This window comes from Oncorhynchus keta, chromosome 26 (assembly GCF_023373465.1).
Source record: "Oncorhynchus keta strain PuntledgeMale-10-30-2019 chromosome 26, Oket_V2, whole genome shotgun sequence".
In the NCBI taxonomy this organism is placed as follows: Eukaryota; Metazoa; Chordata; class Actinopteri; order Salmoniformes; family Salmonidae; genus Oncorhynchus; species Oncorhynchus keta.
Genome location: NC_068446.1, coordinates 42,936,727 through 42,948,939, shown reverse-complemented (window position 1 = coordinate 42,948,939; position 12,213 = coordinate 42,936,727). Strand labels below are relative to the sequence as shown.

General features: G+C 41.7%; 1 protein-coding gene across 1 annotated transcript in view; it reads right to left on the bottom strand.

The window, feature by feature from the left end:
- Window positions 1-11,065: 11,065 nt before the first annotated feature.
- Window positions 11,066-12,213, bottom strand: part of kcnc1b (potassium voltage-gated channel, Shaw-related subfamily, member 1b) — a 75,692-nt gene continuing 74,544 nt past the window's right edge. Inside the window, exon 4 of the mRNA XM_052480968.1 lies at window positions 11,066-12,071. Coding sequence (XP_052336928.1) covers window positions 11,938-12,071 — 134 coding nt within the window. The 3' untranslated portion in view covers window positions 11,066-11,937. The remainder of the gene's footprint in view (window positions 12,072-12,213) is intronic.

Genomic DNA, 12,213 nt, shown 5'->3' with positions numbered 1-12,213 from the left:
GTTGTCCTGGCAGCAAGATCTGTTTGGTTGTCCTGGCAGTAAGATCTGTTTGGTTGTCCTGGCAGTAAGATCTGTTTGGTTGTCCTGGCAGCAAGATCTGTTTGGTTGTCCTGGCAGCAAGATCTGTTTGGTTGTCCTGGCAGCAAGATCTGTTTGGTTGTCCTGGCAGCAAGATCTGTTTGGTTGTCCTGGCAGCAAGATCTGTTTGGTTGTCCTGGCAGCAAGATCTGTTTGGTTGTCCTGGCAGTAAGATCTGTTTGGTTGTCCTGGCAGTAAGATCTGTTTGGTTGTCCTGGCAGTAAGATCTGTTTGGTTGTCCTGGCAGCAAGATCTGTTTGGTTGTCCTGGCAGCAAGATCTGTTTGGTTGTCCTGGCAGCAAGATCTGTTTGGTTGTCCTGGCAGTAAGATCTGTTTGGTTGTCCTGGCAGTAAGATCTGTTTGGTTGTCCTGGCAGCAAGATCTGTTTGGTTGTCCTGGCAGCAAGATCTGTTTGGTTGTCCTGGCAGCAAGATCTGTTTGGTTGTCCCGGCAGCAAGATCTGTTTGGTTGTCCTGGCAGCAAGATCTGTTTGGTTGTCCTGGCAGCAAGATCTGTTTGGTTGTCCTGGCAGCAAGATCTGTTTGGTTGTCCTGGCAGCAAGATCTGTTTGGTTGTCCTGGCAGCAAGATCTGTTTGGTTGTCCTGGCAGCAAGATCTGTTTGGTTGTCCTGGCAGCAAGATCTGTTTGGTTGTCCTGGCAGCAAGATCTGTTTGGTTGTCCTGGCAGCAAGATCTGTTTGGTTGTCCTGGCAGCAAGATCTGTTTGGTTGTCCTGGCAGCCAGATATTTTTGGTTGTCCTGGCAGCCAGATCTGTTTGGTTCTCCTGGCAGCCAGATCTGTTTGGTTCTCCTGGCAGCCAGATATGTTTGGTTCTCCTGGCAGCCAGATATGTTTGGTTCTCTTGGCAGCCAGATCTGTTAGGTTGTCCTGGCAGACAGATCTGTTAGGTTGTCCTGGCAGCCAGATCTGTTAGGTTGTCCTGGCAGCCAGATCTGTTTGGTTCTCCTGGCAGCCAGATCTGTTAGGTTGTCCTGGCAGCCACCTAGTGATGTATAACCAACTAGTGTTGTATAACCAACAACCAACTAGTGTTGTATAACCAACAACCAACTAGTGTTGTATAACCAACTAGTGTTGTATAACCAACTACCAACTAGTGTTGTATAACCAACTAGTGTTGCATAACCAACTAGTGTTGTATAACCAACTACCAACTAGTGTTGTATACCCAACTAGTGGTGTATAACCATCTAGTGATGTATAACCAACTACCAACTAGTGTTGTATAACCAACTAGTGATGTATAACCAACTAGTGTTGCATAACCAACTACCAACTAGTGTTGTATAACCAACTACCAACTAGTGTTGTATAACCAACTAGTGTTGTATAACCAACATAACCAACTAGTGTTGTATAACCAACTAGTGGTGTATAACCAACTAGTGGTGTATAACCAACTAGTGGTGTATAACCAACTACCAACTAATGTTGTATAACCAACTAGTGTTGTATAACCAACTAGTGTTGTATAACCAACTAGTGGTGTATAACCAACTAGTGTTGTATAACTAGTGTTGCATAACTAGTGTTGCCTACGGAGCTGTGAGGGGAACGGCACCTCAGTACCTCCAGGCTCTGATCAGGCCCTACACCCAAACAAGGGCACTGCGTTCATCCACCTCTGGCCTGCTCGCCTCCCTACCACTGAGGAAGTACAGTTCCCGCTCAGCCCAGTCAAAACTGTTCGCTGCTCTGGCCCCCCAATGGTGGAACAAACTCCCTCACGACGCCAGGACAGCGGAGTCAATCACCACCTTCCGGAGACACCTGAAACCCCACCTCTTTAAGGAATACCTAGGATAGGATAAGTAATCCTTCTCACCCCCCTTTAAGATTTAGATGCACTATTGTAAAGTGACTATTCTACTGGATGTCATAAGGTGAATGCACCAATTTGTAAGTCGCTCTGGATAAGAGCGTCTGCTAAATGACTTAAATGTAAATGTAAATGTAAATGTATAACCAACTAGTTCTGTATAACCAACTACCAACTAGTGGTGTATAACCAACTAGTGTTGTATAACCAACTACCAACTAGTGTTGTATAACCAACTAGTGATGTATAACCAACTAGTGTTGTATAACCAACTAGTGTTGTATAACCAACTGGTGTTGTATAACCAACTAGTGATGTATAACCAACTAGTGTTGTATAACCAACTACCAACTAGTGTTGTATAACCAACTAGTGTTGTATAATTAACTACCAACTAGTGGTGTATAACCAACTAGTGATATATAACCAACTAGTGTATAACCAACTACCAACTAGTGGTATATAACCAACTAGTGTTGTATAACCAACTACCAACTAGTGGTGTATAACCAACTACCAACTAGTGGTGTATAACAAACTCGTGTTGTATATCCAACTAGTGACGTATAACCAACTAGTGACATATAACCAACTAGTGTTGTATACCCAACTACCAACTAGTGGTGTATAACCAACTAGTGTTGTATAACTAACTAGTGTTGTATAACCAACTACCAACTAGTGTTATATAACCAACTAGTGTTGTATACCCAACTACCAACTAGTGTTGTATAACCAACAACCAACTAGTGTTGTATAGCCAACGACCAACTAGTGTTGTACAACCAACTAGTGTTGTATAACCAACTACCAACTAGTCCAACTGACCAGTCTGTTAGCTCCAACTGACCAGTCTGTTAGCTCCAACTGACCAGTCTGTTAGCTCCAACTGACCAGTCTCTGTTAGCTCCATCTGACCAGTCTGTTAGTTCCAACGGACTAGTCTGTTAGCTCCAACTGACCAGTCTGTTAGCTCCAACTGACCAGTCTCTGTTTGCTCCAACTGACCAGTCTCTGTTAGCTCCAACTGACCAGTCTGTTAGCTCCAACTGACCAGTCTCTGTTAGCTCCATCTGACCAGTCTGTTAGCTCCAACTGACCATTCTCTGTTAGCTCCAGCTGACCAGTCTGTTAGCTCCAACTGACCAGTCTCTGTTTGCTCCAACTGACAGGTCTCTGTTAGCTCCAACTGACCAGTCTGTTAGCTCCAACTGACCAGTCTCTGTTAGCTCCAACTGACCAGTCTCTGTTAGCTCCAACTGACCAGTCTGTTAGCTCCAACTGACCAGTCTCTGTTAGCTCCAACTGACCAGTCTCTGTTAGCTCCAACTGACCAGTCTCTGTTAGCTCAAACCTACCCGTCTTTGTTAGCTCCAACTGACCAGTCTGTTAGCTCCAACTGACCAGTCTCTGTTAGCTCCAACTGACCAGTCTCTGTTAGCTCCAACTGACCAGTCTGTTAGCTCCAACTGACCAGTCTGTTAGCTCCAACTGACCAGTCTCTGTTAGCTCCAACTGACCAGTCTGTTAGCTCCAACTGACCAGTCTGTTAGCTCCAACTGACCAGTCTGTTAGCTCCAACTGACCAGTCTGTTAGCTCCAACTGACCAGTCTCTGTTAGCTCCAACTGACCAGTCTGTTAGCTCCAACTGACCAGTCTGTTAGCTCCAACTGACCAGTCTGTTAGCTCCAACTGACCAGTCTGTTAGCTCCAACTGACCAGTCTCTGTTAGCTCCAACTGACCAGTCTGTTAGCTCCAACTGACCAGTCTGTTAGCTCCAACTGACCAGTCTCTGTTAGCTCCAACTGACCAGTCTGTTAGCTCCAACTGACCAGTCTGTTAGCTCCAACTGACCAGTCTCTGTTAGCTCCAACTGACCAGTCTGTTAGCTCCAACTGACCAGTCTGTTAGCTCCAACTGACCAGTCTGTTTGCTCCAACGGACCAGTCTGTTAGCTCCACCAGATCCGTTTATGTTGTCTTCTCTTAGCCTGGTCACACCAGATCAGTTTGTGCTGTCTTCTCTCAGCCTGGTCACACCAGATCAGTTTGTGTTGTCTTCTCTTAGCCTGGTCACACCAGATCAGTTTGTGCTGTCTTCTCTCAGCCTGGTCACACCAGATCAGTTTGTGCTGTCTTCTCTCAGCCTGGTCACACCAGATCAGTTTATGCTGTCTTCTCTCAGCCTGGTCACACCAGATCAGTTTGTGTTGTTTTCTCTTAGCCTGGTCACACCAGATCAGTTTGTGCCGTCTTCTCTCAGCCTGGTCACACCGAATCAGTTTGTGTTGTCTTCATCTTAGCCCGGTCACACCAGATCAGTTTGTGCTGTCTTCATCTTAGCCCGGTCACACCAGATCAGTTTGTGCTGTCTTCTCTCAGCCTGGTCACACCAGATCAGTTTGTGCTGTCTTCTCTTAGCCTGGTCACACCAGATCAGTTTGTGCTGTCTTCTCTCAGCCTGGTCACACCAGATCAGTTTGTGCTGTCTTCTCTCAGCCTGGTCACACCAGATCAGTTTGTGCTGTCTTCATCTTAGCCCGGTCACACCAGATCAGTTTGTGCTGTCTTCTCTCAGCCTGGTCACACCAGATCAGTTTGTGCTGTCTTCATCTTAGCCCGGTCACACCAGATCAGTTTGTGCTATCTCGCCAACCCCTATGGTCTGGGACCAGGCAAGTAATCTCCTGTCTTGTTATTTGACTGACTGACCACTATCTCCTCTCTCCTCTTCAGGCATTCGCCTGCTCTCCTGTGTGTGGAACGGACATGGAATGTGTCGGGACGGTTCTGAGGACAGACGTCAGACGTCAACCACAGTCCATTCCTGCCCTCGGGGCCTCTTCCGATTGGCTGTGGAGCTGGTCACTCAATGGCGTCGTGTGCTGTGAGGACAGGCGAATAGAAGTCTACAGAGGACGTGGAGATAGAACAAGCTACACTAGTATGAAACTAGCGCGTTTGAGCTAGCTTATCAGGCCTGTACCCTTGGCAACATGGCCGCTTCTGCCACAGATTCAAACCCAATGTCCTTTCTATTGTATTAGCTCTATGGCAGAGGAAAGCCAGCTGGGTCTGTGGCATGAGAGTAATATGCATTGATAAGGAATGAATCATGGTAATTCAGTCTCTGAGAGTAATATGCATTGATAAGGAATGAATCATGGTAATTCAGTCTCTGAGAGTAATATGCATTGATAAGGAATGAATCACGGTAATTCAGTCTCTGAGAGTAATATGCATTGATAAGGAATGAATCATGGTAATTCAGTCTCTGAGGGATGTAGTCTCTGTGAAAATCTGGGAGGAGGAAATTGTAAATGATGTGGGTTGAAGCTGAGCAAAATAAACAAAGCAGTAATAAAATCTGGGGGGGGGGCAGAGTAACACAAAACATGATGCACATTTTTTATTTAGTATGAACTGTAAATAATAATACCCTTTGTAACTTAAAAATATATATATATATATATCGATGGCACACTGCCTCAGTTCTAGGAGCCCATACACAGAAAGCAGCCTGAAGTAGGAGTGCTGATCTAGGATCAGTTTAGCCTTTTAGGTCAGAAATAATAATATTACATGGACTGGGGGGGGGGTGATCTGTTCCCAGATCAGCAGTCCTACTCTGACCAGGTCTGTATTGACACAGTAAAACGCCCTAATAAATATTGTTGTGGTGAGTGATGTATAGTCGGGGACAGAAGCCAACATTTTTCCCACGCCGGGCCAGAGCAGCCCGTCCCATTAATGGATATGATTTGATAAGTCCCTCCCTGGACAGATGGATAACAAGTCCATACGTCCCTCCCCTGACCCCCGTAACAAGTCCATACGTCCCTCCCCTGACCCCGTAACAAGTCCATACGTCCCTCCCCTGACCCCCGTAACAAGTCCATACGTCCCTCCCCTGACCCCCGTAACAAGTCCATACGTCCCTCCCCTGACCCCCGTAACATGTCCATACGTCCCTCCCCTGACCCCCGTAACAAGTCCATACGTCCCTCCCCTGACCCCCGTAACATGTCCATACGTCCCTGACCCCTGTCCATCGTCCCTCCCCCCCGTAACAAGTCCATAACGTCCCTCCCCCTGACCCCGTAACAAGTCCAAGTCCATAACATGTCCGTCCCTCCCCTGACCCCGTGACCCCCCGTAACATGTCCATATGTCCCTCCCTGACCCCGTCCCTCCCCTGACCCCCGTAACATGTCCATACGTCCCTCCCCTGACCCCCGTAACATGTCCATATGTCCCTCCCCTGACCCCCGTAACATGTCCATAGTCCATAACAAGTCCCTCCCCCCTGACCCCGTAACATGTCTGCATGTCAGATGAACAAGTCCAATACATGATGTCCGTATGACCCTATGACCCCCCCATCTCCCTCCCTCCCATGTCATGTCCATAAGTTCCTCCCTGAATGTCCATAAGTCCCTCCCTGACCCCCGTAGTCCTGTACGTCTAGACCCCAAGTCCAATACATGATGCGTATGACCCTATGACCCCCCCCTCCCCCTCCCATGTCTTCCCAGAACGTACTGTACGTCTAGCCCAAGTCCAATACATGATGCGTATGACCCTATGACCCCCCCTCTCCCCTCCCATGTCTTCCCAGAACGTACTGTACGTCTAGCCCAAGTCCAATACATGATGCGTAAGACCCTATTGCCCTATTGGGATATTATGTTTTGGTGATTTTGCCCAGCCCTACATCCATATCCACACACACACACACACACACACACACACACACACACACACACACACACACACACACACACACACACACACACACACACACACACACACACACACACACACACACACACACACACAATACCCCATAATGACAATGCAAAAACAGATTTGTAGAAATGTTTGCTAAAGAAATTATTATAAAAAAAACTATTATTCAGATCCTTTACCCAGTACTTTGTTGAAGTACCTTTAGCATTGATTACAGCCTTGAGTCTTCTTGGGTTTGACGCTACAAGCTTGGCACACCTGTATTTGGGGAGTTTTTCCCGTTCTTCTCTGCAAATCCTCTCAAGCTCTGTGAGGTTGGATGGGGAGCATCGGTGCACAGCTATTTACAGGTCTCTCCAGAGATGTTCTCTCGTGTTTAAGTCCAAGCTCTGGCTGGGCCACACAAGGACATTCAGAGACTTGTCCCGAAGCCACTCCTGTGTTTTCTTGGCTGTGTGCTTAGGGTTGTTGTCCTGTTGGAAGGTGAACCTTCACTCCAGTCTGAGGTCCTGAGTGCTCTGGAGCAGGTTTTCATCTCCCTGTACTTTTTCACCGTTCACCTTTCCCTCGATCTTGACTAGTCTCCCAGTCACTGCCGTTGAAAAACATCCCCACATCCCTATCCCTATGCTTCACCGTAGGGAAGGTGCCAGGTTTTCTCCAGACGTGACGCTTGGGATTTAGGCCAAAGAGTTTAATCTTAGTTTCATCAGACCAGAGAATCTTGTTTCTCATGGTCTGAGAGTCCTTTAGGTGCATTTTGTGCAAACTCCAAGTGGTCTGTCCTGTGCCGTTTACTGAGGAGTGGCCTGATTGGTGGAGTGCTGCAGAGATGGTTGTCCTTCTGGAAGGTTTTACCATCTCCACAGAGGAACTCTAAAGCTCTGTCAGAGTGACCATCGGGTTCTTGGTCACCTCCCTGACAAAAGCCCTTCTCCCCCTGATTGCTCAGTTTTGCCGAGTGGACAGCTCTAGGAAAAGCCTAGGTGGTTCCAAACTTCTTCCATTTAACAGTGATGGAGGCCACTGTGTTCTTGGGGATCTTCAATGCTGCAGAAATGTTTTGGTACCCTTCCCCAGATCTGTGCCTTGACACAATCCTGCCTCGCAGCTCTACAGAGAATTCCTTAGACCTCATGGCATGGTTTTTGCTCTGACATGCACTGTCAACTGTGGGACCTTATATAGACAGCTGTGTGCCTTTCCAAATTATGTCCAATCAATTGAATTTACCACAGGTGGACTCCAATCAAGTTGTAGAAACATCTCAAGGATGATCAATGGAAACAGGATGTACCTGAGCTCAATTTCGAGTCTCATAGCAAAGTGTCTGAATATGTATGTCAATCAGTTGTATTTCTGTTTTTTATTTGTAATAAATTAAAAAGAGTTTTCACTTTGTCATTATGGGGTATTGTGATGTCATTATGGGGTATTGTGATGTCATTATGGGGTATTGTGATGTCATTATGGGGTATTGTGTGTAGATTGATGAGGAAAACATTTATTTAATCAATTTTAGAATAAAGCTGTAGAGATCATACAGTTAGCAGAATATGCTACAATTTCATTGTGTAAGTTTATCTGTGCAAAGAAATGACGATTTGAGACTGGTAGGGAGCCTAAAAACATTGATGTCACTGACATATGAAATGATCAACATAATCGACCAAATTGACATAAAAAGAAGATGAACAAAGAACCTTCTTCAAAAAAAGAAATCAACACACTGAAAAATAATGATGTGTTTTTTTTATTTCATTTTTTCTCTCCACTATTTATTGTACAAGTCTGACTCTGAACTGGTCAGAACTGGTCTGAACTGGTCAGAAAACAATACACAGAAATCCTTAAACAACAAACCAGTTGAAACGATCACTGAAGGGAACGAACACCTTGTTTGTTTTTAATTAAATAACTATACGCACAAAATGTATGTTGTTCAAACCAAACACACACTGTTCCCGTGTCACAAAACAGCATTTAGTGGCCTGTTTGTGGTGTTAATGATTCTGTTATAAAGGATTACTGCTGGGTCGTATTCATTAGAGCATGCAACGGAAAACGTTTCAAAACATTTTACAACGGAAACACAAATGTGGTTTTATCATTGGACAATGTGAAGTCCCTCCACGTTTCACTCTGTCTACTTCCGTTTGCTTCCTAATGAACACGACCCTGTTGTTTGGTCCATGATGGACACCATAGTTCCCTCCCATTGTGCTCAGTGAGTTCCATTGGCAGCCATTGGTCCAGCTGTGTTCTGTCAGGAAGCACATCGACATCAGTAGGCAGTGTTTTTTTAGTTGGTTTCATAAAAAAATGTTGGTCCCTTAATTAACCACTGGATAACTAGTGTATTTAATATTACAAAGGATGTAAATTGGTTGATAACACTTTTACTTAAAGCCTGCAGGTATAATGCATTATGACGTGGTTATACAGCAATGTCTTATCATCTCATTGTGACCAAATAAGTCATTTAGAGTGGGGTTGTACATATTACACATATAGAAACACAAGATGTTATAAGCCTTATAATGAGACATTATAAAAGTGCATATATGCTTATAAAGAAGTAATAAAGTATTATCCCTGCAGACAGTAGGCGAAGTATTACCAAATGTATGTTTTTACAACCAAATGACTAGTACTTTTTTAAATTATTACTTTTTGTATGTTTATTAACCTTTGAATATCTATACATGTTGAGTTTGTTATACTGCCTTGCCTGCCTGTTATTATTTGTTTTGAATGTGACCCTAACAGTGGAACAGGTTGCTTCCGGAAGCTCTTCTATTATTACTGACCATCGACGTGACTGACAGCTGAACGACCACACTGACTGGTCATCGATGTTGGTGAAGACAACATGGACGATTCAATAAAACTTTTTCACTACGATGAGCGACAATATTCTGGCTATGATTTAAGGTTAGGTTGGTTTTTACCTATTAAGTGCCCTCAAATGCTAAAAGTAAATAAAAAAATTTAAAAAACATAAAAAAAATGTGTGTTGCACATGATTGTCTGTTGAAAATGTAGGGTGACTGTAGCTAATTTGGTATTTTCATCCTACAGACATGACATTGAATAAGATGTACTCGATGTTACTCAACTGCAATCTTATGTTGATACTTGATATGCATAAATGTGTGTGGCATTTTCTATCAGGAAGTTAGCCCTAAAGGGGGATTTGCTTAACCAGCAGATCTGGTCGTTGTAATGCCTTGGCTTAGTGATCAACAGAAGAGGAATTTGTGGTGTGTTTTTATTAATAATGATATTGAATGTTGTTGTGTTTGGTCTCCTATGTGGATATACAGTATTTCATATATTGTGTTTGGTCTCCTATGTGGATATACATTATTTCATATGTTGTGTTTGGTCTCTTATATACAGTATTTAGTTCCTAACTTTGATATATTCAATTATAATGAAAGGAATGTTGAAGTTCACAGGCGCAACCAGTGCAAAAGGCTATTATTGTTGTTAATAATATTTTCATTATTGTTATTGTTATTATTAATATTATCCTGATTGTTATTATTGTTATTATTAATTGTATTATTATTATCATTATTGTTATTATTCATATTCTCCCCATTATTGTTATCATTAATAGTATTATTATTATCATTAGCGGTATTGTTATTATTGATATTATTATTATCATTATGATTATTGTTATTATTCATATTAATATTATCCCCATTATTATTATGGTCATTATTAATATTATCATTAACATTATTATTGTTATTATTAATATTATTATTATCATTAGTGTTATTGCTATTATTAATATTATTATCATCATCATTGTTATTATTACCATTAGTGTTCATTGTTATTATTAATGTTATCATTATCATTATTGTTATTATTGATTGTATTATTATCATTATTATTAATATTATCATTATCATGATTGTTATTGTTATTCTTAATATTATCCCCATTCTTATTATGGTCATTGTTAATATTATTATTAACATTATTATTGTTATTATTAATATTACAATTATTATAATTCGTGTTATTGTTATTATTGATATTATCATTATCATTATTGTTATTCTTAATATTATCCCCATTCTTATTATGGTCATTGTTAATATTATTATTAACATTATTATTGGTATTATTAATATTATAATTATTATCATTAGCGGTATTGTTATTATTGATATTATTATTATCATTATTGTTATTGCTATTATTAATATTAATATTATTATCATTATCATTGTTATTATTATAATTATTGTTAATTGCTATTATTCATGTTATCATTGTCATTATTGTTATTATTAATAGTATTATTATTATTATTATTATTAATATTATTATTATCATTATTGTTAATAATTATTGTTAATAATATTATCCTCATATTATCCTCATTTTGGGAGGCAGCGTAGACTAGTGGTTAGAGCGTTGGACTAGTAACCACAAGGTTGCAAGATCGAATCTGACAAGGTACAAAATCTGTCATTCTGCCCGTGACCATCATTGAAAATAAGAATCTGTTCTTAACTGACTTGCCTAGGTAAATAAATATGAAGACTTGCTGATAATTTTTTGGGGAAGGGGTGATAGAAATACAATCTCATTAAAGAATCTCATTCTAGAATCTCATTCTAGTTCTATGGATATAAAAAGAATCTCATTCTAGAATCTCATTCTAGTTCTATGGATATAAAAAGAATCTCATTCTAGAATCTCATTCTAGTTCTATGGATATAAAAAGAATCTCATTCTAGAATCTCATTCTAGTTCTATGGAAACAAGTAATCGAAGTAAACACGTTCTTTAAAAAAAACAGAAGCAGCACACAAATATTTGATAATCACTCCCAAAAACATTTGAGAGTACGAGTAGTAGTACACAACTTCTGCACACAAAAGCGTATATACAGGCACATACACACCAAAGAATAGGCACAGGGCATCACAACACATTACAGCACAATAACCAGTCACAGATACTGAGCTACATGAGGCTTGACAACAACACTCCCTCTGTACCACACCGATGCTGAGTTAGGATGTGTCTTAAAACAAAATGGCACCCTATTCCCTATGTAGTGCACTGCTTTTGACCGAGGGCCTGCATACAGTAGGTGGGAATAATCCTGTTCAAAAGTAGTGCCCTACATAGGGAATGAGGTGCCATTTGGTTTGTGATGTACATGTTGCCAGTGTAACACCCATTTGTTAAAAACTGCTAATTTTATACACACAACAAACAAGGCTACTGTATTATCAGATGGGGGGCTGGTGTTGCGGTGAGGGGGTCTTATTATGGGACAGACATATCGTGGTGGGAACACCATGGTTCATTACACAAACTGAGTCTGATGCTGCTGGTCTGCTCCGAGGCTGTCGCTGGGTAGTCTCTACAAACATATCAAAAACAAAACAACACAGACAATTATTACAACAAATGACATATTTCTGATGGAGATGGTTGATAGGTAGACTTGGATATCTCTACTAGAACAGTGTAGAGGACAGGTAGACTAGGATATCTCTACTAGA